At 51.1% G+C, this 26,379-nt stretch overlaps 2 protein-coding genes across 4 annotated transcripts; one reads left to right on the top strand and one right to left on the bottom strand.

Annotated features, from left to right (window-relative positions):
- Positions 1-2,355: 2,355 nt before the first annotated feature.
- Positions 2,356-14,782, top strand: C1H19orf85 (chromosome 1 C19orf85 homolog). The gene is made up of 2 exons (XM_042270953.2): positions 2,356-3,024; positions 13,868-14,782. The coding sequence occupies exons 1-2, from the start codon at positions 2,852-2,854 to the stop codon at positions 14,376-14,378; spliced, it is 684 nt and encodes a 227-aa protein (XP_042126887.1). The 5' UTR covers positions 2,356-2,851; the 3' UTR covers positions 14,379-14,782.
- A 2,691-nt stretch (positions 14,783-17,473) lies between these two features.
- Positions 17,474-25,035, bottom strand: LOC102908074 (isochorismatase domain-containing protein 2A). 3 transcript variants are annotated; one of them, XM_076569845.1, is made up of 6 exons: positions 24,897-25,035; positions 19,949-20,089; positions 19,642-19,851; positions 19,399-19,469; positions 19,190-19,307; positions 17,474-17,894 (listed from the first exon to the last, which is right to left on the bottom strand). In XM_076569845.1, the coding sequence occupies exons 2-6, from the start codon at positions 20,084-20,086 to the stop codon at positions 17,802-17,804; spliced, it is 630 nt and encodes a 209-aa protein (XP_076425960.1). In that variant the 5' UTR covers positions 20,087-20,089; positions 24,897-25,035; the 3' UTR covers positions 17,474-17,801. The 3 variants fall into 3 exon arrangements, with proteins under 3 accessions (XP_076425960.1, XP_042126900.1, XP_076425965.1); XM_042270966.2 differs by having other exon boundaries at positions 24,841-24,997; XM_076569850.1 differs by lacking the exon at positions 24,897-25,035 and adding an exon at positions 24,725-24,749.
- Positions 25,036-26,379: the final 1,344 nt, after the last annotated feature.

Raw genomic sequence — 26,379 nt, 5'->3', positions numbered from 1 at the left:
TAGACACCTCCCTCTCAGATCCTGAGAGACAGGGACAGACCATGCTTGTCTTGCTGGCCACTGCATCCTGGGGCTCTGCACATGAAGTCTTTAGTGAGTGTGGAATTCCTGAATTCACTCCCCTACACCATTGTGAGCATAGGGTGAAAAGGGCCAAGGAAAAACACCCAGGCCCTGACTTGCCTCCAGGACCAGGGTTTGAAATCTCACCACCAATCCCTGAGCTTGCCCCAGATTCAGACCACAAAAATCCACCAATCCCAAGCCACCCTGGCAAGCTCCACATCCCCACCCCAGGAAACCCTATATAAAGGTCTGTACCCTGTTCAGTTTGCTGCTGTTTCTCACCATCCTCCCGAGTTCTTCCTTCCCAATAAATCTCTCTCTCTCTTTTTTCAGAGCTGAGGACCAAACCCAGGTCCTTGAGCTTGTTAGGCAAGTGCTCTACCGCTGAGCTAAATCCCCAACCCCCCAATAAATCTCTTGAATGACGTTTGTTGTATGGTTGAATTTGTAGTATTCCTTGGCTCCTGACCGCCAGGACACCTTCCCATCCCAGCTGCCATATTTACAATGAGGGCCTCGGACAGCGAAAAGAGGGCCTAGTGAATTCTCAGCAGTACATGTGAATGTGCAGGACTTCAACAAACACTCCATGAAGCTGGTCCCCACCCTGGGAGATTCTCACACAAAATGGGACAGGAGGAAAAGGGGCCCCTTAGCCAGACCTCCCTACATCAGCATGAACATTAGCGCCCCCTGGTGGAACATCCTCAAGCATCACGCTGTGTGTGCTCAGACCGGATGGGAAAGCAGGTGGATGTTTCTCTTGGCTCCTAGGAACTAGAAATCCAAGTCAGCCTCTGGAGTTGGGCTAGCAAGAGTGCCGTCCTAGCTACAGCAGCGGTGACCCCTGGCTGGCCCTTGGAGCCTGAGCCTTTCATTCTACTCTCCAGAGACCTGAGAGTACACATCCAGCAACTCCTTACAGAGGAATCCCAGCCTTCCCCACCCACGAAGATTTGCAAAGAACGGACTGTATCTGGAGGCAGAGACAGCCATTGTCTCCTTCCTTAAGGTCTAGGGAGGCAGGTTCACCTTAAGATAATATGTTCTTCCTTCCCAGAATTCTCGCCCACTGCTGCGGTCCCAGGAGCCACCGTGAGGTTCAGCCAGTCTGTGTATCTTTCCTTAAAAAAGTGTAACTAACTATATTTTTGTTCTTTTCCCATCAGATTCAGAGCTTGAGTGTGCTCTCTGGCTTTGGGCTTCCTTGGTCTTTTTCTAAAAATCTTGTTCCTGCTGTGTGGCTACCTGCAGTCCAGTGGCTGACCTCCATGATCATCTTCTCCATCCTCCTCCTGGCAACTGTCAGATGTACAACTTGCTTGCCCTGGGGTTTTCCTTTATAAACCCTGATAAGTTGTCCTAAGGCTTCCATATAAGTCTTAATTCTTTTATTAATGAAACTAAGAACACCCTGAGGGGACCCTGATTTCCCCTCCCCTGTATCATGATGGTTTCTTCTGGGATGCCTCAAGAGATCGGGTAAACCTTTCCATCCTGGCTTTTAATTCTTTAAATCAGCAGAGAAAATACCTGTATGTGCATCACTAGCTGGTAACACACACACACACTCACACACACACGTACACACACGTGCACACACACATGCACACAAGCACATGTGCGCACGCACACACATGCACACACACACACACACACACACACACACACACACACGCACACGCACATGCACGCGCACGCGCGCGCGCGCGCGCGGAGCCTTGGCTGTTCTGAAACTCGCTCTTTAGACCAGGCTGGCCTCAAACTCACAAAGATCCGCCTGCCTCTGCCTCCCGAGTGCTGGGATTAAAGGCGTGCGCCACCACTGCTCAGTTTAGGAAGACTTCTAAGATAACTAGAGGCACCAGAGAGATGGAGACCCTGGCTGTCCCCAATACAGACCCCTGCCACAAGTGGCTGATTCTGTCTCTCAACACCAGGAGCCAACCCCAGGTCCCCAGGACCTCCGTCAGGCAACTCACAGCTGCCTGTGACTCCATCTCCAAGGGACCCAATACCCTCTACCCGAAATTGCACTGGCACGCACACACCCTCACAACAGACATACACGCATAAAAATAAATCTTTAAACCAACCCCCCCGGGGGGGGACCCCAGCAGTGTTTTCTTCTCCCCACTTCTCGGAACTCTACCCTGGTCCCCTGCTCACCCACAGCATCATTCTCAGGATTCAGCAGCCAGAGCCCCTGAGAAGCCGGCTCCTCTTGCAGCCCAGAGACCCGAGGCATCAATTTCTCCTTAATGATTCTGGCCCCCGAACAATGAAGTAGGCCCTGGAGTGGGGTGAACCTGGGGCTGATGGGCTGATGTGGAGCTCTTGACTCACACCTGGAGGCGCTTGACACCCTTCTCAGAGACCGGACCCTTCTTCCAACCACCAGTCACCCCCTCCCCAAGTCTCCTTCTAAAAGCCCTCGACATTAATCGCTCCCGGTTGACTCTGCGCTTGCCTTGGCCTTGCTAAAGAGGCTTTTGTCCCCTTAATTGGCTATCTCCAGGAGCTTTTCTCTGCCTCCGCACCCACGCGCCCCTGTTTTATATCCCAGGCCCAACTATGTGTTAATTGGGCATGTAGGAGATGCGTAGAGAGTCCCCTCCCCACCCCGCCCTGGCGGTCCTATAACAGCCCCTCACCTGCAGTCATCGCGGTGAGACGGGGTGGCTTCTCATTCTGCAATGCCAGACCTTGAGACCACACACTCCTGTCCCATCTCTGATTTGAGGGGCGATTTCTGATCTGCATTGTAACTCCAGAGCAACCAGCCATGCACCCTGGCTTCCCTGCGGCTCCTGGGGTCTCCGAGCCAGGGCCCCGAGAGCTGTGCGCCTTTGTGAGCGGGGCTTCGGCCCACATGCTTCGGGCCCTGCAGCCCAGGCGTACCAGGCCCCCCAAGCGCAGGCCCAACCACCGGAGGTTTCTACATAACCAGATCTGCAGGTGAGGAGGGGTGCGGGGTCGGGGTGGGGGGGAAGCACCGGGTGGACGCCAGGAGACCCCTAGGCTGAATTCAGCACCATTTAGCGTGCATTTACCGTGCATTTAATGTGCGCTGGAGTCAGCACCCATCACAGAGCAAGGCCAAGGAAGTCCCCGTGGGGAGGCAGATGGTAAGAAATGGCCGGAATCAATAAATATACGAGCCAGGCTTTGTGTGACAAGACTGTAATCCTAACACTCCTGAGGCCGAGGCAGAGGGATTGCTGAGTTTGCAGCCAGTTTGCTGTAGCATGTAAGAGGCCAGCCAGGGCCAGGCAGGCAGCCGTGGCACACGCCTTTAATCCCATCACTCAGGAGGCAGAGTTAGGCGGATCTCTGTGGGTTCGAGGCCAGCCTGGTCTACAGAGCAAAAGCCAGGAAAGGCACCAAAGCTACACAGAGAAATCCTGTCTCGGGGGGGGGGGGGGGGGGGAGGCAAGCCAGGTTAGGTAATAAGATTCTGCCTCAAAAATAAATTAGTGAATAAATAAACAAACGAGAGGATATGGCACCACCGTGTGGGTGTACCTTGAAAAGAAGATTTAAGAGAAAGTGGATTTCAGCTGTCCAGCCGGATCCCATGAAGACAGAAGCCCCACAAAGATGCCAGGCACACACCAGCAGAGAGGCAGTGGTAACAGGTAAGAGGTCCCCTTTGGAGAGGACGAATGTCCCAGAGCTAATTACAAGTATAGGTTGTACAAGACAGTGAACACTGATCCGGTGTGGTGGCACATGCCTATAACTCCAACACTCCAGAGGCTGAGGCAGGAGGATTGCTGCTAGTTGCATGCCAGCCTGGTCTATATATGAAGTTCAAGGCCATCCTGGGCTGCACAGTGAGGTCTTGTGGGAGTCCAGCTCCAACCTTCTCCCACCTTTCGAAGAGTTTTTGGGTGGAGGAGAGAGGAATGAGAAAGTATTAGGTAGAAAGAAAGACAGAGACCATAAGACCAGCATTCAGGAGGCAGAGACAGGCGGATCTCTGTGAGTTCGAGGCCAGCCTGGTCTACAGAGTGAAATCCAGGACAGGCACCAAAACTACACAGAGAAACCTTGTCTCGAAAAACAGAGAGAGAGAGAGAGAGAGAGAGAGAGAGAGAGAGAGAGAGGGAGAGAGAGAGATACAGCATAGCTTTGGGAGGGTCTTGGATCAATATCCAGTCATGCCCAGAGCTTTATTCAACAGGGCTTTTTATAATATGCCAAAGAGAGAGGCAAAAGACCTCCTCCTTGCAAGATCAAAGCACACCACACAGCCAAGTGTAGACCCTTCCAAACACCTGGTTAACACGCGTGTGGCCAAATCATCTCCTTATGCAGCCCTGCTGGGTAAAGCAAAGCCAGATTCTCTGACCCTGAGTAAGGTCTCACTAAGGAGCCTCTGTGGGCCCCCAAGTGGGGGGCTGATGGCTGATGGGGAGGTGTGCTACAAGCCACAAAAACATATAAAGTAGGATTTCAGCTGATGATGACAAAGCTAATACCTGGAAGAAGCCAAGGGCCTTCCAGAGGTCAAGCTGAGGCTCAAGGGGCCGTGGTGATATTTGGCTTTTGATTATCAGCCTTTTTCTGCTATGAGTTTCTTGTGTGCTGTTGTAGCTTTTCCATCATTTATTGGGCACCGTTTCCCCACTACTAATGGAGTATTTTGATAACATTCTACACTGACAGCTATGCACATCCAGAACCCCAGTTCAAGCCTCCCTGTAATTTCTGTCATTAGCAGCATCAGGACCATCCCCAGAGGGATGAAAGTATCTTATCAGAGATACCACTGTATTCTCTAAGAACAGACTTAAGCATCCAAGGCCAAACAAAACAACACTGTCTCCTAGGTCAGGCAGATAGCTTTATTTCCTGTGCAATTTACGGTGAGACCCTCCTTTCTTACAGCCTTACTAATAGACTCCTAACTTCTTACCTAACCACCTCTAGGAATGTAGGCTGAGCACACAGATCCCCTTCTTGATACACTAACCAATCATCAGCTCTCAGTTGACCTCCTCCTTCAACCACTCCATCTTCAGGTTGTAAAAGAAAGCCTGGTGGTCACTGCCTGAGGAAAACTCTTACCTGCCTTTATGACCCTGTAGGAATTCAAGCCTGGTGACCTTGCTCTGGCAGAGGATCACTATTGCTTGGGTTTATAACTGAACACCTCAGAGATTTGGGAGGACTTAGAGATATAAGGAGGCGGAGAGGAAGACTGGAGAACTTGAGGACAAGATGAAAGATGAGGAAGAGCCAGATGGGGAAGTACTAGCTGGGTAAGAACGAGATGAGAAGGACCTAGATGAGGCAGAATAAGATGAGAGAATTAAGATAGAACTTAGAGGGCACAGTAGATAAATACAGAGAGAAATCAGGCAAGAAAGGAGCTAGGCACGAGAACAGAACTGAAGCTGTGTATAAAGGATGTTATGCCCAGGAAAGGCGCAAAGCTACACAGAGAAACCCTGTCTTGAAAAACCAAAAAAAAAAAAAAAAATATTTTTAATTAGGTATGCTGTATGTTGTGTGTGTGTAAAAATAAACACATCTTTTTTATTCAAAATAGGAACCATAACAATCAACACATTTTTACCAAAGAGAAATAAGGGTTATTTATTATTATTATTCCTGTAGTGTAAAAATCCAAGCTTGGTCAAGCTGATGTTGAGAAAGATCACAAGCACAGGCTGGAGGCTGGGGGCTAGATGGTTTTGAGGAAGAGTTCTTGGTGGACTCTTTCATGGAGCAAAGGGAAGCAATGCCTTCTGGGAAATGAGCTAAGTTTTAATCTAGTCTTTAAGATTAGAAGTCGAAAACAAAAATATTAAGGAAAGGAAAACCTAATTGATCTTTGAAGTATTGTTATGTGGAATTGAGTGGGACTTTTGAGGCTTTTCTTCCAGAGAACAGGGACTTGGTTGTCAGGCCTATATTAGGCCTAAACCTTGGTGCCATGTAGTTGTACTCAAATCATTTCAATGGAAAGTGTCTTAGTGATTGGAACTTCTAGTGCAGTTTGGAGTTCTTCCATTTGAAAAATGTGATATTTGCATGGGATTGTTTGAATTTTGTTTTCTAGTCCCTCCTCATCACCACCCTCATAGTCTGAAGGTAGATTTTTCTTTTGATAAAGGAACAAAAAAAGTGAACATCTTGTTTGTAAATGGGTATCTAGTAGCTAGTGGTAAACTTGAAATGGTAGAATTCTTTAAAGCCTAATTCTAGGTAGCCTTAAGAAAATGTATCTTAATTATTTTTGAACCTGTATTCACCTTGTTTTTTTCAAATATCTTAAGTTATATTTTCTTTTTCAGAGCTGCTTCTTATTTGGGGCTACTTTTTTTTTTAATTGAGGCATAATTCATAAAAGGGTATATTGTTTTGATGAGACTTTTTACAACTGTGGCTGAATGTCTTTCTTTAGTCTTCCAAGAAGGGCCATTTTACTTTTTTAGAGTTACTTTTTAAAGTCATGAGATCAACAACTTGGACTACTATGCATGTAAGTGCTAATGCAAATTAAAGCCCAAGTTGACCTCCAGCAGCAGTTCATTCTATGTTGACAGTGAGAGAACACTTTGCCTGTTAGGATACTGTTACTCGTGGACTGAAATGCTGAAGAAACCCCTCCCCCTATTTTGTTTTTTGCAAAAATCAAGGTATATTCTAGGGTTTCCTGGTTGACCTCAACAGATAAACTGAGATGATAGTTTTAGTTCAGAATTGATCTGAATGTAGATTTACAGTCTACGTGTACAGCTGGCTAAGTGAGATCGCTTTCACAGTTCTGCATGTATCCCATCGGCTCCCCATTAGTCACTGAACTCTTAAAACTGGTATTGTAACATTACCACAATGTTTTGCGACAATTTTATAAACTTTACAGTGCAATATGTGTTCCTTTTCTGAGGCAAACCAAAGGTATATTTCTCAAGGTTCTGCTTCTATCAGCAGCGTTGATGGAGGATTTTTTATACATTTGTAATAGATAGAAATAAACCAGAAAAAAAAAGTGGTGGAGGAAAAGGTGAACACTGCAAGAATACTCAAAAGGGCTGAGAGTTGCAAACGCCAAGAATGGCTTTGCATAGTAAATGGAATAGAACAGCTCTGAACTATAGCTTACTTTTCCTGGTTTGGTCTGACAGATTGATTGAATGCTTTTGTACAAAAATCAGAGCCTTAAAAACAAGGATTTGGTGAGATTGTAAAATGGTGTGCCACTTTGGCAAAACAGTTTGGTGGTTGGTCAAAATGCAAAACATTGTTACTCTGTTACTCAACAATTCTACCCTTAGGAATATATCCTCAAACTACTGAAAATGTGTACCTATGAAACATGTACATGAAGGTTTACAGCAGTGTGTTGCTAATAGTAAAAAAGTTAAAACAACTCAAATAGCTATCAAATACTGGAGAGGGATGAGATGTGGCTTATTCATACAATAGAATATTATTAAGACATAAAAATAAATGAGAAACTGACAGATTAAATGACTTTGGTGAACCTTCATAATTTCATTTGTAGATCTTTCCATTTCTAATTTATGAATACATTTGGGGTTATAAATTATAGATGTACTGCCTCCTGTCAACATTGTGTACTTCTATTTGATGATTTCTATGTCAAACATTATATGGAAATGTTTCCAAGTATTTTCTGTATTAACTGTGAATGAATAGAACAAAATAAATTGCCTGTGATGGAAAAAAAAAAAAAATTCCCACGAGGCATGCAAAAGAAAAAAAAAAAAAATCCAAGCTTGGAGGGGCAAGAGAGACGGCTCAAGGGTTAAGAGGAGTACTGCTCTTCCACAGGACGCAAGTTCAATTCCCACCACCTATGCTGGAGATCTGAAGCCCTCTTCTGGCCTCCATGGGCAACTACACTCACATGCACACACACACACACACACACACACACACACACACACACACACACACACCATACATCTAATTAAAAAGAAATCCTTAAAAAAAAAAAAACACATATGAAGATGCTTGAAAAGTGGCAACCAGTTGTCCAGAGGTCAGGTGAATATGGCTGACAGGACAAAACCTCACAGCCCAATTCATTCCACTTTGAAACCTGGATGTTTGACTGGATGTTTGATGAGCGGTCAGGGAAAGAGCCGGGCCTTTTCTATTGGCCAATGCCAGCTACAGAGATCAAAGTCCTGGGTGCATCTCATGGATTTGCTGAGCACATGTCGCAGATGTTACGGTGTTGCTGGGATCCAAAAAGCTTAGGGAATCAGACTGGCTGCAGGGCACTGAACAGTGACCTATGATCTTTTTTGCCCCAAGTTAGCGTTGGGACGTGCTGTGGGGTTTCTCCTCTGTCCAGCTGCCGGGCTGGCCGTTGCCTGTTGTTGTATACAATCCATTTCTCATTGCATGTCACAGTCCAATCAAGAAATAGTTCTTGGGCTGGGCATGGTGTTGTTTGCCTTTAATCTCAGCACTCGGAGGCAGCAGAGGCAGAAAGAGCTCTGAGTTCGAGCCCAGCCTGGTCTACACAGTGAGTTAGTTCCAGGACAGCCAGGGCTACAGGGTAAGACCTTGTCTCAGACAAAAACAAAAAAATAGTTCTTTGTTGTATAGAAGGATTCGGTTCTAAATGATTCTTCTTCTTTTTTCTTTCTTTCTTTTTTATTTTGTTTGTTTGTTTTGGGGGGGGGGGCTTTTGTGTTGTTGTTTTTAAGACAGAGTTTCTCTGTGTAGCCCTGGCTGTCCTGGAACTCTCTCTGTAGGCCAGGCTGGCCTTGAACTCCCAGAGATCCTCCTGCCTCTGTCCCTCCCCGCTTGGGATTAAAGTGCTGGGAATAAAGGTGTTCACAGTCAGCTTGTACAGTACCCATTTATCAAATATTTTCACTTTTTTTTATTTGCTTCAAAATGCCAAATGGCTCCTAATCTCCTTTGAAAAACGTCTTGAACAACAAAAGAAAGAAGAAGAAACAGGGAAGGAGGGGGAGGAAAGAAAAAAACAACTTTAAAAACAAAGGTTTACTTGGGAGGCAGAGGCAGGCGGATCTCTGTGAGTTCGAGGCCAGCCTGGGCTACCAAGTGAGTTCCAGGAAAAGGCGAAAAGCTACACAGAGAAACCCTGTCTCGAAAAACCAAAAAAAAAAAAAAAACCAAAGGTTTATTTATTATGTATACAGTGTTCTGCCTACATGTACGCCTGAAGGCCAGAAGAGGGCACCAGATCTCATTATAGATGGTTGTGAGCCGCCATGTGGTTGCTGGGAATTGAACTCAGGACAGGCAACCAAGGGCTCTTAACCTCTGAGCCATGTCTCAGACCCCCCCCCTCTCTTTTTTTTTTTTTAGACAGGATTTCTCTGTGTAGCCCTGACTGTCTTAGAACTCACTCTGTAGACCAGGCTGGCCTTGAACTCACAGAGCTGCACCTGTCTCTGCCTCCTGAGTGCTGGGATTAAAGGTGAGTGCGAAGGTGTGTACCAGCACACGCCGGGCAAACCGGTTGTCCTTATCAGTTCCTGGACCAAAACACCTTGCTGATGTTTCAAGTTGTCTATGTTGCTTTATTTTGTACTCAAATTTTAAAAAAAGAAAAACCAGCTTTACTTTTTGGATGGTGTCATTTCCATAGTATAAAAACTATAAATAGCCAATTAGCAAAATAACATAAAGTGAGATGTGTGGGTTGGAATGATGTTTAACATAACCATGTTTGTTAATAACGTATTCCAGTATTAGACTTCAAGTTGCAATGATACAAAGCTAAAACCATTCCGTGCCAACCTTGCTTAGCAGAACCAAGTTCAGGTTCCGGCCTCATCACAGGGTAAAGCCGGGCGTGGTAGTCACGGCACCCAGGAGGTGGAGGCAGGAGGACCCGGAGTTCCGAAGTAGAAAGATTTTGACTATCCCACACGCCTCAACACCAGAGAATTAAGTGATCACTTTGGGGGGAGGGTGGCAAAGGGTCTCGTGGGTCCTGGGCTGGCCTCAGACTCCGTTACACAGCAAAGGATGGCCTGAATTCCTGACCCTCAGCCTCCTCCCGATTCAACCTCGAAGCTCAGTGAGGCAGAGGATCAGGGATTCCAGGTCATCTGCTGCACAAGGATTTTGAGTCCAGCCTGGGCTTCGCACAAGACCCCATCTCCGAGCAAACGAAACAGTAATGATTATGTTAAGTGTTTACCTGGACTTTAAACTTTACGTTAGAAGGTGGCAAGTGTTACGGAGGCAGAAACGGGATGGGAGGGAGTGTGATTGTTTTAAAGGAGGAAGCCAAGGGAACCTCACCGAGAGTGGGCTTGAGCAAAGCCTTGGGGAAGGTGAGGGAAGGGGCGTGCTCAGGCACTGGGGCTGAGGGTAGCCGGGATGGTGGCGATATTGAGGGTGGTGACGTAAAGACCGGATGGTGACGGTGATGATAGTGGTGATGGTTGTAATGACAGTGGTGGTGATTTTGGTGACGATGGTGATGGTGATGATAATCAGGATGATGGTGATAGTGATGTTGGTGACAATGGTGGTTATGGTGGTGATAATAATGGTGGCTATAATGAAGATGATGGTAGGTGATGACAGTTATAATCGCATGACACTTAAATGGACCACATGATCTACCGAGCACTTGACTCTTAACTCATGAGTGAGCACTCATTCACAATGAATGCACTTCTGATCCTCCTGCCTCCACTGACCAAGCGCTGGGATTCAGGTGTGCACCACCACACCCAGTCTACTCATTGCTGGGGATCTGAGTCAGGGATTGTTTTGGATTTTTTTGTTTTTCGAGACAGGGTTTCTCTGTGTAGCTTTGGAGCCTTTCCTGGATCTCACTCTGTAGCCCAGGCTGGCCTCGAACTCACAAAGATCCAAAGGGCTCTGCCTCCTGAGTGCTGGGATTAAAGGCGTGCGACACCACTGCCCTGCTTGACCCAGGGATTTGTGCATGCTAGGCAAGCATTCTGCTAATTGAGCTACGTTCCCAACCCTGGGGGAGGAATTATTCCTCGAATGTGTGTGTGTGTGTGTGTGTGTGTGTGTGTGTGTGTGTGTGTGTGTGCTGTTATTTTGAGATAGAGAATTTCTATGCCCCGGTTCTCGTTATGTGAGCCAGATTGATCTCAGACACCCACCAGTCCTCCTGCTCCAGCCTCCAGGAGAATTGAGATTATGTATGTGCAGTACCGCGCCCAGCTGGTTCTGGGTTATTATTTAATATTCTCTCTCTCTGTGTCTCTCCCTCCCTCCCTCTCTCCCTCTCCTTTCTGTCTCTGGAATTTTTACTTTGTTGACGTGGGATCGCATATAGCCCAGGCTGCCTCCAAATTCAATATGTGGTCGAGGATGACATTGGATGCTTGATCCTCCGGCCTCCATCTCCCCGGTGCTGGGACCACAGGTGTGTGGGTTCACACACCTGCTATGAGCGGATGGTAAGGGAACTAAAGCTAGCCTGGCGGGATTTGCCTGAGTCCGCAGCGTTCTAGCGCCCCGCAGTCAGGAAGTGTGACGCAGCCAACCAGCCCTGTATGTAGACTCTTTATCTCAGGAGTGGCTTTTCCCCTCTCTTTGAAAGTTTCAGTTTTTTTTTTTTTTTTTTTTGGTTTTTCGAGACAGGGTTTCTCTGTGTAGCTTTGTGCCTTTCCTGGAACTCGCTTTGGAGACCAGGCTGGCCTCGAACTCACAGAGATCCGCCTGCCTCTGCCTCCCAAGTGCTGGGATTAAAGGCGTGCGCCACCGCCGCCCGGCCGAAAGTTTCAGTTTTTAAAATTAGTATACAAAGTAACTGGTTTCCTTGTGGGCTTCTCTTAATTTTTTTAAACATTTGTTTTTTATTATTTTTATTTATTTATTTATTTTTTATTTTTATTTTATTTATTTATTTATTTAGTTAGTTTTTTGAGACAGGGTTTTTCTGTGTAGCCTTGCGCCTTTCCTGGATCTCGCTGCCTAGACCAGGCTGGCCTCGAACTCACAAAGATCCTCCTGCCTCTGCCTTCCAAGTGCTGGGATTAAAGGCGTGCGCCACCACCGCCCAGCTATTTTTTTTTTTTTTTTTTTTTTTTTTTTTTTTTTTTTTTTGGTTTTTCGAGACAGGGTTTCTCTGCATAGCTTTGCGCCTTTCCTGGAGCTCACTTGGTAGCCCAGGCTGGCCTCGAACTCACAGAGATCCGCCTGGCTCTGCCTCCTGAGTGCTGGGATTAAAGGCGTGCGCCACCACCGCCCGGCCTATTTTATTATTTTATGTGAGTATTTTGCCTGCTTCTGCGTCTGTGCGCCACACGCCATGTAGTGCCCTCGGGGTGGGGCGGGGGAACAGAAGAGGGCACCAGCTCCCATGGCACTGGAGTTACAGACGCCTGTAAACCTCCATGTAATGGTTGTGCTGGGAATGGAACCCAGGTCCTCCTCTACCGGAGCGGCCTGTGCTGCTAACCACTGAGCCACCTCTCCAGCCCCGCCCACCGCATTTTCAGACACGCTGTGTGTGGGGATCCCATCCGCCTTGTTCCCGCCCGCACCCCGCCGCCCGCAGTCACTGCCTTTGCCCTTCCGCATCACAGGGGTTCTATCACCTCCGCATCTCTCTTCCTTAGAGGCTCCTGTCTCCTCTCGTGTTCCTTTTCTCCTTTCCCGGCTCGACCCACACTCACTCCCACGGAAATACAAATGTACACAGATCAACCGCCGTGGACCCGCTAGGGGGCTCAGCTTCGAGGGCCCTTGCCGCCAAGCCCGACTTTCTGAGACGCATATCAGGAGCAGGGCTGAAGAGACGGCTCAGTTGTTAAAAACGCCCTGCTGCTCTTCCAGAGGGCCAGAGTTCAGTTCTCAGCACACAAGCCTCTGGCCTCTACAGGCAACCAGATACATTAAGAAAAAAACCTTTTTAAAAACCAGAAATCCTGGGCTGGAGAGATGGCTCAGAGGTTGAGCATCGACTGTTCTTCCAGAGGTCCTGAGTTCAATTCCCGGCAACGATATGGTGGCTCACAACCATCTGTAATGAGATCTGGTGCCCTCTTCTGTATACATAATAAATAAATAAATAAATCTTAAAAACAAAAACCAGAAATCCAGGCGGTGGTGGCACACGCCTTTAATCCCAGCACTCAGGAGACAGAGGCAGGCGGATCTCTGTGAGTTCGAGGTCAGCCTGATCTACAAAGCGAGATCCAAGCCAGCCAAGGCCGCACAGAGAGACCCTGTCTTGCAAGCTAACAAACAAAAAAAATTAAAAAAAAAACAGAAATCCACATAAAGCTGTCCTCTGACCTTCATGTGTGGTGTGGAGAGAGGGTCAGGAAGGAGGTGGAGAAACACACACAAAATAAATAAACGCAAAAAAAAAGAGCTATTTCAAATAATAACCAAAATTTAATTTTTAGAAAGAAAAGAATTTGGGGGACACAGTTCAGCCCATCGTTCATGAAACACATCCGTGTGACTGCTGAGGGGGTGGGAGCGAGGCGCCAGGAGAGATCAGCTTCTGGCAAGAGAAGCAAAGGGAGCGGCCGAAGTGTGGGATGCACACTTCGGATTATTGATTGGAAGGGCGCTCTTCCCCGAGACGGTTCGCTTTTATGTATTGGAATAGGGTTGCAATAAATCTCGCTGTCAAGATGTGCGGTGCACAACCCTGCTGCAATCAGAGCTTCCCTGGGAAGACATACTGACTTGCCAGACTGAAGAAAATGAAGGCAGGGTCCAGGAAATGAGCAGGGGCGGGGGGGGGGGGCGGGGGGGGATTGAGGAACAATTCCAAGAGAGGTCTTTTGCAGGCAAAGCTGAAATTCTCTCTTTCTCTCTCTCTTTCCAGGCAGTTTGCCAAGATTGAAGCCGCCACCCAGCACCTGGCCCTCACCATCCTGTCTCAAAAAGCCCCTCCCCAGAGACCAGCCCGAAGGCCGCCTCCACCACCCCCATCCCCCTTCTTGGGAGTGGCCTGCGCTGAGGCCCCCATGGAAGTGCCCCACGACGGCCCCAGCCTGAGCCTAGCTGCCCTGGACACCTCAACCCTCGACCTCTTTGATGACATTCTGCTCACTCCCGCGTGTCCCTGGGTGGCTCCTGACCGTTTCTGTCCGACGCCGGCTGCCGGTATTTCCCGGGAGGCATCTGGTTTCATTTCTCATGGCCCAGGCCCCGGAGACCAGACACAGCCAACCCCAACGCAGGCTCCAAGGTTCTCCAAGCCTCTGGCCCCTCCCCAGAATGCCCACGGGGGAAGCACAGAGCCTGCGGCTCTAGGCTGGGGCTGGGTGGATAGCTGGGAGGCACCTTGTGCCTGGGATCCTCAGGGGATCCGGGAGGGCTGGGGAACCCTTTGAAACCTGTTCGCGACCCAGTCCAAACCCACCTCAAACTCTCTCCCCTTGACAGACCTGAGGATATATATAGCTCAGTTGGTGGAGCGCTTGCCTGACATGCAAGAGGCCCCGGGGTCCATCCCCAGAACCTGTAACCCTGTAAAATAAACCAATCCCAGGCTACCTCGGTGTACCACAGCCCAGAGCTCTGCTCCCAGACCCAGGGACGCCACCTCTGTCCGCTTTGAGGACCCCTTGCACTCCCTGCCCATGAATTTTCCTTTTTCCCTTCCCAGCACAGGCTGCTCCTGCCCCCCCCCCCCACACACACACACACTGGTGTATGCTCTCTCAAAAGTCCCCCAATTCCACTGAGCACCACTTTGGGCCAGGCCCAGGACTTGCTGTTAGTACGCTGAAACAGAGTCGGCAAGATCCCCACCTCTCGGAGCTCAAGCAGGGTGTGTGTGTGTGTGTGTGTGTGTGTGTGTGTGTGTGTGTGTGTGTGTAAACATGGACCCCTCAGAGAGCGTGGGCAGCAAGATGAAGTCCCAACTTCTGATTGGAACAAGTGGGATATAAATAAAGTGTGCTGTTGACTGAGCGGCTACTGGGCATGGAGCGATCAGGGAAGGTCTGGGATGCTGAGCAGAATCAGGCTGTAGGAAGGCGTGGGGTCCAGGACCAGGATCGGCACAGCCAAGGCCCTGAGGTGGGGCTCTGGGGGAACTAGGGAGGCCAGTGTGGCTGGAGGCTCCTGAGTGTGTAGAGGGAGGTGAGGCCCATCATGAGTTGGGGAGAATTTGGACTTGGTTTTTATTTATTTTTATTTCTTTAAGACAGTGCTGGGCCGGGCGGTGGTGGCGCACGCCTTTAATCCCAGCACTCGGGAGGCAGAGGCAGGCGGATCTTTGTGAGTTCGAGGCCAGCCTGGGCTACCAAGTGAGTTCCAGGAGAGGCGCAAAGCTACACAGAGAAACCCTGTCTCGAAAAACCAAAAAAAAAAAAAAAAAAAAAAAAAAAAAAGACAGTGCTGGGATTGCAGGCCTGCGCTGTCATGTGTCCCTCTCATCTCTGAGGGTCTGAATGTCCCTCACAGATACGATCTACTCTTTCTGTCCTGGTCAGGGCAAGCCCTGCCTTTCTGAGTATACAGACATGTGTCTCTTCGTCCTAGACACGCATTCTTGGGTTTGGGGGATGGCCTGGGGTGGGGTGGGGCTGCTGTCCTGTCCTCCAGTTCCCGGGGGCCCCCAAAGGGAGGCCTGGGGTTCCTCCCTGAGGAGCTGCAGGGAGTGAAGTGCAGACGTCTGGAGAGCTGGAATCCAGGCTCAGACTCAGAGCTGGCCAGGGGGAGCCACTGCTGGGCTAGGGCAGCGTACTCTTGCCAGCCCAGCCTCAGCCGCTGACTTTCATCCTGGGCTCCCAGGAGCCCACAGCATCCGCCTGCTCTACCAAGGCAGGCAGGACCCGAGCGCTCTAGCGTGTGGCTTGGGGATGCTCCACGAGGGGGCGCCAGTGTCTCTGAATGGCTCAGGCTGGGTGCTGGCTGTGTGGTCTGAGGACCAGCACACTAACATGGGCTGAGGGCTGGCAGGCATTCAGCAGTCTCCCCTCACCTGTCTTGAGTCCCCCAACGGTGTGGGGAAGTGGGGACGGTGGTTAATTCAGTTATTCAACAACGACAGAAGTGCTGAACACGTATGTGTAGAGTCTGAGGATGCGGCTGCCAGCAAGATTGTCCCTGGAGGAGCTGAGAGCGAGGTGTCCACAAACAAATGAGAAAATGCCCGCAAAGGAGGGACACTGAGGGCCCCAAGGCACAGGATACGGGGTGGGGCAGAGCTGCTGCTTCCGTGAGAACACCCTCTCTGTGGGCGTCACATGTCCATGGCATCCACGGTGGTCCTCGGTTTTCAAGGCAAGCAATACCTACACCCTTCTGACTCAGTCCTAAGGGGCTTGACCAGTGACCTGTGATCCCAGCTGGGTGTCTTTCCTATATCAGGGTTCTCCAGAGGAACGGAAAAAGGATGAGCAGGATCAAGTATCTACCCCGCAGTCAGTGGACTGATCGTCCTACAAAGTCATCGGCAGATAGACAGGGACAGACACACTGACGCAGCTACCTCTCACTAGAGGTTGTGAAGAATTAGTTCATGGGAGAGACTGTGGAGTCTGAGACGTGCCAGGAAATCCAGAGATTTCCTCCCTCCCTCCCCATGTAATCTGAGGTCTCTGTTCCTAGTTTAGTTGAGTCACTCTTGGTCTTCAGATATCACACAGAAAACCCCTCATTTTAATCCGCGTGCCGTTCTGAGTAGTCTGACAAAATCTTATGCATCCACTCCTCATTGTTCGAAGACAAATTCTTCATCTAGTGTGTCCATGCTGTATATGCTACCCCCCTGTTAATCACTTAGGAACCATCTCAGTTATCAGGACAGCCCAGTGTCAGAGTGCTGGTGTTCCTGTAACCCTTATTTCACCCGCTGAGAGTGGAGCCAGGGTATGAAAAGGCAAACTCATCTGAGAGACTTTCCTCTGAGAAAACAGCACATCTGTCTCTTCAGGGACATCTCCAACACCCTGGTGTCTCCACTACAACCTAGGGTTCTCCTTCATAGCTTCATGGGTTGCCCATTCAAGGGCTCCATGGAGGAAATCTGTCCCTGCCACACACTGCCTGGTCTTCCAGGCTCTTCTCTGGCACCTGGTGCAAGCCTGCATGATGCTGTAAAGCTGAACGGGTGCTCTTTCCATTGTTTAGGGGAATGTTTCCCCAGGTTTAGTCCTGTGGGCAGTCAGAGGCCTCTGCAGCTGTGGGAACAGGGGCCCAGCTCCCTCTCAGGGTGGCAGAACTTGGTCTCACAGGCCTGCAGAACGCAGGAGTTGTGGAGGCGAGCCAGGGGAGTGGGCTGAGTACCACCTAGATGGGGACGGTCAGAAACTCCTACTTCAAGACGCACCTGCGGCCTGCCGTGCAGATGTGGCCTGTGTCTAGTCCCAGCTTGGGGCTGGGAAGAGGCACCCCCCTTCTCCTCACCTCATCTCATCCTCTTCTCCCACCTGCACACCCCAGTAGCCCCTGTGACACCCCACAAACCCAATAATGGTTTGGTCCACAGCCACATCAACGTTTATTCGGAGTCTGGGTCCCAGTCTGTGACACTTCTTTGCCCTTTGGTTTCCCACCTCGTGAGGGGAACCTGAGCAGACTCCCTCATCCACCTCTCCTCAGTCGACCCCATGCCCACACCCCTTCCAGCACTCAGAGTTCATTAGCATTTCCAGGACCAGTTCTTTAAGCAGGAGGCACAGCACCCCTCCCCCATCACAGGGCACCCCTCCCCCACCACAGGGCACCCCTCCCCCACCACAGGGCAGGCCTCCAGGTGGACTCTTGGGATTCAGAGAGGAGGGAAATGATGCTCCCATCTCAAGTCAGGGTCTGGAGTCCAGCAAGAGGGGGTTCTGGCCTTGGAAGAGGCCCAGCAGCCCGCTGTCTGGGACTGGCTCCTTGATGATCTTCTGGATCTGCAGGCAGAGGAGGTCTGGTCAGAAGTCAAGAACTGCCCATCTCCCTGGTCCTCCTGGCAGCCTTCCCCAGCCAACCACTCTCCTGGCAAGTTTTCCTGGGGGCTGGAGAGATGGCTCAGCCATTCAGAGCATTTTCTGTTCTTGCAGAGGACCTGGGCTCAGTTCCCACCATCCACACAGCCGCTCACAACTCTCTGTAACTCCAGGTCCAAGGATCCCGTGCCCTGGACTGGACTCTTTGGGCACTACAGATGTGGTACACAAGACGTACACACGGGCAAAGCATCCGCATCCACAAAGGAAAATAATGTTTTAAAAGAAGTGTTCCTGGGCTAGGCATGGAGGCGAATGCACGCCTTTAATCCTAGCACTTGGGAGGCAGAGGCTGCCCTATCTCTGAATTTGAAGCCAGTCTGATCATAAATTAGAGTTCCAGATCAGCCATGGTTACATAGTAAGTCCTGTCTTTTTTTTTTTTTTTTCCCCAGAGCTGAAACTTGCACCTGGGTGTTTTCCAGAAACCCAAAGAAACAATGTTTCTCAGTAAGGCATAATGGTGCAGAGCTGTAGTCTTAGTGTTCAGAAGGCTGAGGCAGGAAATTGCCATGAGTTTGAGGTCAGCCTGGGCTACATATTCAGGCTGAGCTAGGGCAACCAGGAGCTTTATTAGGCAAAGACCAAATTTACAATGCAATTGTAACTGCCAACTATCTCAAAGGGGCAAAACGAAAACAAAAACAATTAAAAAAAAAACAACAAAACAAACACAAAGGGCTGGCAAGGTGGCCCAGTGAACGAGGCACCTGTCTTCAAGCCTGACCTGCGTTCTGTCCTGGGAACCAACATGGGTGAAGCCAAGAGCTGACGTCCTCAAGGTGAACCTGACCTCCATCTGTATGCTGTGGCGCTCTCTCCCTCTCTCACAGACAGACACACACATAAACACACACACACACACACACACACACACACACACACTAAAATGTAAATAATATAGAAAGCCCTGAACAGAGTTCTAAATGAGAGAGAGAGAGAGGAAGGGAGGGAGGGAGGGAGGGAGGGAGAGAGAGAGAGAGAGAGAGAGAGAGAGAGAGAGAGAGAGAGAGAGAGAGAGAAAGCCAGCCGGGCGCAGCGGGGCTGTAATCCCAGCATTGGGAGGCAGAGATTCGACGGACAGAAGTTTAAAGTCACCCCTGACTACACAGCGTGTCCAAGGCCAACGTGGCACACAGGAGACCCTTTATCAAAAAGGAGGGAGCCTTCTATTCACAGAAGCCCAAAGGGCCCAATACCTCCTTGAACTGGGGGTGGGCAGCGTCCCTCACAAGCTGCAGAATGAGCGATTCGCTGGTGGAGAGGAACGCTCCGCTCTGCCTCATGCGGGCCAGTGCCACCAGCCGGTCCACCTGGCTACAGGAAAGAGAGGGGGAGAGCGGGCAGGCGTCCATGCCGCGGGGGGCCTGGCACACACGGAGGACCACCCCCACAGAGACCCTCTCACCTGCGAGAAGAGCAGGCGTCCACCACCACGTGGACCTGCAGTCCCCGGTCCAGGAGGTCCAGGGCCGTGTTCTAAGGGCAGAGAGGTCCAGGTCCAGACCCAGAGCACAAACAGGGCTCCCTCCCAGCGAGGGACTGGGGAGCCCCGGCCAGAACTGGGGACTTGGAATGAGGATGAGGAGGCTCAGCCAGGGCCCCAGGGCAGGAAGGAGGACCCAGGAGGTGAGGACAGGCGGGGTCTCACCAAGATGCAGACTTGGGTCTCAATGCCACAGAGCAGCACGGACTGCAGCTGGCGCCGGCCATCCAGCTCCTTCTGTAAGGTGGGCACCATGCTGAAGCATGTCTTACTCACTGGCTTAATGCCCTGAGCGCCCAGCTCGGGCACTGTGGGGCCCAGGCCTTGCGGGTACTGCTCCGTCAGCAGGACAGGGACATCCAGCAGCCGGGCCACCTACATGGGAAAAGAAACCCGGGACTGGACTCCTGGGGTCTGGGGGAGGAGGGCTTGGGCCTGAAGCCCCGGGTCTGGAAAAGAGCGTAGTTCGTACCTTCAGCATTCGAGCGGCCACCGACACGATCTGTGGGAAGTAGGCTATGCTGGGACGAAACTTCTCCTGCAGGTCGCATAGGAACAGGATGGAGGACTCCGGGCGGATCCGGCCCAGGCTAGCCCTGGCTGCGGCCATGGTCTGGGGGTGGGCAGAGGGACAGTAGGCAGGGTCAGGTGGGGACTGTGGGGACTCTAGGGAAGTCTTTAGAACACGCGTACTTTTGACATGTGCACGACCATGTCCAGAACGGAACCCTCAGACCCGTGGGAAATGGGCAAAGCCTTCACCGGGTGAGGCTCAGAGGGATGGCCAAGACTCTTTCGGGTCTGAGTGTGAATACTGACGATGTGTGCAGGAAATGTCCACAGAAGCCTTGTTCCTCTCCTGAAGACTGCCTGCCCCCCCTGCAGAGACTGCTCTAAGATCCGCTAAACCTGCCCCCTTGTTTATCTGTGTGTACTAACCGCTGCCCTGTTCAGCTGTGTATAATAAATACACTGAGGTTGCAGGGCGGGGTGTGTGCCTGCCTGCGTGCGTGCGTGCGTGCGTGCGTGCGTGCGTGCGCGCTGGGGCTTCTTCACTAGGTACTGCACAGCGCCGTCCACCTAACCTCAGTTTCCATGAGCTTGTGTCCCTCTGGCTGTCTTTTCTTCATGCCCTTGCAGCCCCAGGACGGGCGGCCACCGGAGCTTTTCACAATGCAGCAGGGGATGAGGCTCAAGGACTCATCCCGGGTCACACACTTGGTTCTGTGGTCCCTGCAGGCCTGCTCCCACCTCCAGGCCTAAGACTTGCTCCCTCCCTCCTCCCCTCCCTCCTCCCCTGTTTATAGGTGAGGCTACTTCCCCAGGAAGGGGTCTCTGGGCGCAGGTATCTGCCTCCGGCCCAGAGTCACCCTCCACCAACCCCTCCCCCAGCGGCCTCCCTTCTTGCACAGAGGTCGAACAGCATCAACAAGTACTTTTCTCACTTTCTACCTGTCACTAGTGGAGCGCATCGAGGCCTCCACCCCTGGGGAAACTGAGGCCTGAGCAGTAAGGTGACCTGCCCAGGGGCATACAGATCTGGAACGCTATCTTTGAAATAAAAAAAATGAGCCATGGAGTCTTGCTATGTAGCCCAGGATGGCCTTAAACTTACAATCCTTCAGCATCAGCCTCCTGAGTTCTGGGCTAATAAGCATGTGCCACCATGTCAGGCTCTTTGAGACCCTTAAAGCCTGGCTCTGCCTCCTGAGTGCTGGGATTAAAGGCGTGCATCACCACCGCCTGGCAATAAAATTTAAATGTAAATGCACAGGGGAAGCATTCATGTGTGTGCCCATGACCATTGACCTAGGTAGGTACAGAGCATTTTCATCACTGCAAGTAGAAATCCTGCATTAACTAAGTCACCTCAAGCCCCTCCCTCCCCGTCCCCTGGCTGGCAGAGTCTGTGGCTTCCTTCGCCTGTCCTGGCCATTTCTTTTTGTATCTGTGCATGTGTTGGGGGGTGAGGGGGTGTGGGCATACACATGACCGATTGTGGAAGCCAGAGGACAACATCTGATGATCCTCAGGTGCTGTCCTCTTTGTTACGTGTGTGTGTGTGTGTGTGTGTGTGTGTGTGTGTGTGTGTGTGTGTGTGGCTGCAGCAGGATGTCCAGGATCTTCCTCTATTGCCCTTCACTTTATTGGCTTAGACAAGGTCTCTACTAAACCAGATTCTCTCTGCCCTCCACTGCTGGGGCCACAAGAACATGCAACCATGCCCAGCCTTTTATATCAGTGTGGGGATTCGAACCCACGACGGCTTTCTACATGGTGTCCACGCCTGTCCAGCACACACTTTGCTGAAGGAGCCATCTTCAAGTGGGTAAATTTGTTTTATAGGTACTCCCCCACAATTTAAAAGAGAAAGGGGGGCTGGAGAGATGGCTCAGTGGTTAAGAGCACTGACAGCTCTTCTAGAGGACCCGGGTTCAATTCCCAGCACCCACATGGCAGCTCACAACTCTCTGTAACTCCAAGATCTGGAATGTATGCAGGCAAAACGCCAATGCAGATAAAATAAAATAAATTTTTTAATTATTAAAAAAAAAAAAAAACAGAGAAAGAACACACAAGTCTGGTGAAGCCACCCTGCCCAGCAACACTTTTACAAGAGAGAAACCTGTGTGCCGAAGGGGCCCGATCACGCTTCCGGGCTTCCCCCGCGTGGTGTCTGTACACCCACGGGGTCTGAGGTGTGGCACGTGTGGGCCAGTGTTTCCAGGAGACTGTGTTGCTGCTGGGTCCTCAAACTGCTCTGTAACCGGGGTTCCCACTGGGCCTTCTCTGCAGCTCTTTCCACTGTCTGTGTGCAGACCTGTTTGTATTCATTCACCATGCATCCTTTCAGTGGGATATAGAGACCCAGCATAGGGGTGGGGACCCAGCAGAGGAGGTGGGGACCCAGCAGAGGGGACACAGAGGAAGGTGGAGACCCAGCAGAGGAGGTGGGGACCCAGCAGAGGGGACACAGAGGGAGGTGAGGACCCAGCAGAGGGGACACGGAGGGAGGTGGGGACCCAGCAGAGGGGACCCAGCAGAGGAGGTGGGGACCCAGCAGAGGAGGTGGGGACCCAGCAGAGGGGACACAGAGGGAGGTGGGGACCCAGCAGAGGTGGGTACAGAGAAGGATTGCTGAGCAACAGACTTTTTTTTAGCTATGTGGTAAGGACCCAGATATTTGTTATTATAAAAACTCAGGCCAGGTGTGCTGGTATAGACCTTTGATTCCAGCACTCACGTGGCATAGACAGGTGGATCTCTGTGAGTTCGAGACCAGCCTGGTCTACAAAGTGAGTTCCAGGACAGCTAGGGCCACAGAGAAACCTTATATCAAAACAAACAGACAACAAAAAACCTCTAGGGTCTGGGGCTGGGACTCAGTTGTTGAGTGCTTGCCTAACATACACAAAACCCTGTGCTCCATCTGCAAACCTGCACACCCGGGCATGGTGGAGCATGCTTGCATCCTGGTACTAGGGAGATGGAGGCGGGAGATGAGAAGACTTAAATCTTCAATTACATATTGAGTTGGAGGCCAGCCTGGGCACTATGAGACCTGGTCTCACCCACCCATCAATCTATCAATGTACCTGTCCTAAGAAATATGCTCCCCTGGGGCGAGAGAGGTGAGGACCCAGGTTTGGTCTGTCATAAGAAATACATTCTCCCCGGGCCTGGTGGTGCACACCTTCAATCCCAGCATTGGAAAGGCAGAGGTAGGTGGATCTCTGAGTCGGAGGCCAGCCTGGGCTCTTTGAGACCTGGTCTCACCCTCCCATCAATCTATCAATGTACCTGTCCTAAGAAATATGTTCCCCTGGGGCGAGAGGTGTGGACCCAGGTTTGGTTCCTAGCACCAACATCAGGGTGACTTAAAACCTCCTGTAACTCCGGTTCTAGGAGATCCAATGCCCTCTGGCCTCCGTGGGCACCAGCGCGCACATGCTGAGCATAAAATCTATGCAGGCACACACATAAATAAAAGCAATAAGTAAATCTCAAAAAGAAATACATTCTGTTTGTATGTGTGCACATGTGCGGAGGCCAGAGGTCAGTGTCCGGTGTCTTTTTGAGACAGGGTCTCTCGTTGAAGCTGGAGCTTATAGACTCATAGTCGGGCTGGCCAATGAGCTCGGGGCGTCACCTCTTTGTACTCCGTTTCCCTTGCCCCAGCACTGGAGTCACAGATGCACACTGACTGCTACCTGGCTTCCAGCATGAGTACTGGGGATTCGAACTCAGGTCCTCACACTGTGTGCAGGCCCTTTCCCGACGGAGGCATCTCCTGGTCTCAGGTAATATAGCCTATCTGTAAAAATCTGTCGATTTTAATAAGGTGGGTTTTTGTGTCATGGGCCTGTCAACCTAACTACTCTTTGGGAGGCTGAGACAGGAGGATCCAAAGTTCAAGTCTAGCCTGGTCAATGTAGTGAGATTTTTGTCTCAAAAAAAAAGTAAAAAGAAGGCTGGGGCATGTGGTCAGTCTACAGTGACTGCTTAGCATGTGAGGAGGCTGAAGTTCAACCAGATGTGGGCGTGGACATCTGTAATCCCAGTTCCCCCCAGAAGACCGCACCGGTGACCACTATCTCGGCCACACCACCGCAGGCTGGTTTCAATAACAGAGGGCCTTATGCAAATCTCCAACTTATTCTTCACCCAACACCTGTTACACGTTGCACAGTCTTATGTATTAATTTATTTAAAAGGCAAGGTCTCACTAAGTACCCCTGGCTGGCTTCCAAGGCCTGGCTCAGTCTCCTGGCAAACTCAGGTCTCCCGAGTGCTGCTGGCATTACAAGCATGTGTCTCCATGCCCTTTATTCCAATTTTATACTACCTTCTATTTTATTTAAAAAAAGAAAGTTCGGGCCAGCTGGGTATGATAGGAAGACGATGTGGGACCCGGGGTGAGAGAAAATGACCAATCCGAGAGAGGGAATGAGTTGCGGAGGGCGGGTAAGAAGGGGTGTGTGTGTCTGGATGGAGTTGAGGACTTTGGGGAGGTTCTGGAAGGAGCCCTCGGTGGGGAAGCCTGTCCTAGGCTGAGGTGAGTGACCTCCTGCTGAGGGGTTGGGGTGAGGCTGTTTAATTCGGCAAGTGGCAACTGGACACTACTACCGGAACCCAGATTTCCAGGCTGTGTGACCCTGGAGTGAGTTTCACTCCCTCTCTGGGCATCCATTTCGTCCTGGAAGAGATGATGATGGGAGTCGCGCTCTCCCGGGGTCTGATACCAAACTTAGCTCTGGAGAGGGTTCGAGTCCCTGCCTGGCGGTCCACTCGGTGACCAGCTGGAGTCGGATACCCGGCAAGGCTTCCGTTTCCCGGTCTGCAGGGAGGGGTGGTCGGACTTACCCGGTGGTACCAGGTTCGAGTCCAGCCAGCCCCTCCAACAGGTGCCTTCTGCTCACCTTCGCCACGGGACCGTCACGGTTTCCGGGCTGGGTCACCGTTTGCCCGGCCTTGGTTACGTGTCTGCCCCTCCCTCCCGAGCAGGCCAATCGGTCCCGAGCCTCTGCAGCGCCCCGTGAGGGGCGGGGCGGCGAAGGCGTGTCATCGCCAGAGTCTGATTGGCCCGCAGGAGCGCGGTGGGGCGGGATGATGGCGTCTCGGACCAATGGGGAGCCGAAGAGGGCGTGAGTGGCGGCCGGGGCAGGGAGCGGAGTCTAACTGGGAACGTGGGTGGAGACTGCCAGGTTGGCCCTGCCAGAGGCGCGCTTTAGGCCCTGCCCTGGCTGGTGGGAGATCTGGGGTTCCAGCCAGGCTCTGATAGCTAAAGGTGGTAGCACCCACATGTCATCCTAACTCTGGGGAGGCTGAGGCAAGAGGATTGCCAGTTCAAGACCACTGTGGGCTGCAGGGGCCAGCGAGATGGTTCAGCCGGTTAGGGCACTTGACGCTAAGTCTGGAGACCTGATCTCTGGGACTCTTGGAAGAAGAGAACTGAGTCCCGCAAGTAGTCTTTTGACCTCCGCAGGCCTGATGTGGGGCACATGAACGCGTGCAAAGACAGACAGACACACACACACACACACACCACAAAATTAATAGCTGGTGATACAGAATAAATAAATAGATGAAAAAATTAAATAAATGCAATTTGGGGAAACCTCTCCCTTGCCCCCTGCTCATTCCACTGCATGCACCTCCCGGATTCCGTGGACGACCTCCACCCAGAAGCCAGCCCTGCTTCCTGGAGTCATCTGGGCTTCAATTTCCCCTAAACTGATGCTGGATCTCGAGCAAAGAGGAAGCTCTGGGGTGGTGTGAGCCTGGAGGTGCTGGCACCCCTCTCAGAGACTGGACCTGTCTATCAACCACCAGCAACCCCCTCCCCAAGTCTCCTTCTAAAGGCCCTCGACATTAATTGCTGAGGTTGACTCCTCGCCTCGCCTGGCCTTGCTAGAGAGGCTTTTGTCCCCTTAATTGGCTAATTGGCTATCTCCGGGAGCGTTTCTCTGCCTCCGCACCCATGTGCCCCTGTTTTGTATCCCAGGTCCAACTATGTGTTAATTGGGCACATGGTGGATGCCCAGAGATTCCCCCTCCCTCTCAGCCCGCACTTTGTCTTTCTACCCCCCCTCAACCAGCAAGCCACAGAGTCCAGACTCAACCCATCTGCCTGGTGAGATGGTGAAGGGTGTGTGGTAGTTTGAAAGACAATGGCCCCCCAGGGAGCGGCATTATCAGGAGGTGTGGCTTTGTCGGAGTGGGCGTGGTCTTGTTGCATTATCAGGAGGTGTGGCTTTGTTGGAGTGGGCGTGGTCCTGTTGGAGGAAGTGTGTCACTGGAGGGGTGGGCTTTGAGGTCTCCTATGCTCAAGCTATGCCCAATGTCACAGTTGCTTCTGCTGCCTGTGGATCCGGATGTAGAACTCTCAGCTCCTTCTCTAGC

Source organism: Peromyscus maniculatus, chromosome 1 (genome assembly GCF_049852395.1).
Source record: "Peromyscus maniculatus bairdii isolate BWxNUB_F1_BW_parent chromosome 1, HU_Pman_BW_mat_3.1, whole genome shotgun sequence".
Taxonomy (NCBI): domain Eukaryota; kingdom Metazoa; phylum Chordata; class Mammalia; order Rodentia; family Cricetidae; genus Peromyscus; species Peromyscus maniculatus.
Note: the sequence above shows the minus strand (reverse complement) of the source record. Positions and strands in the feature narration are given on the sequence as shown.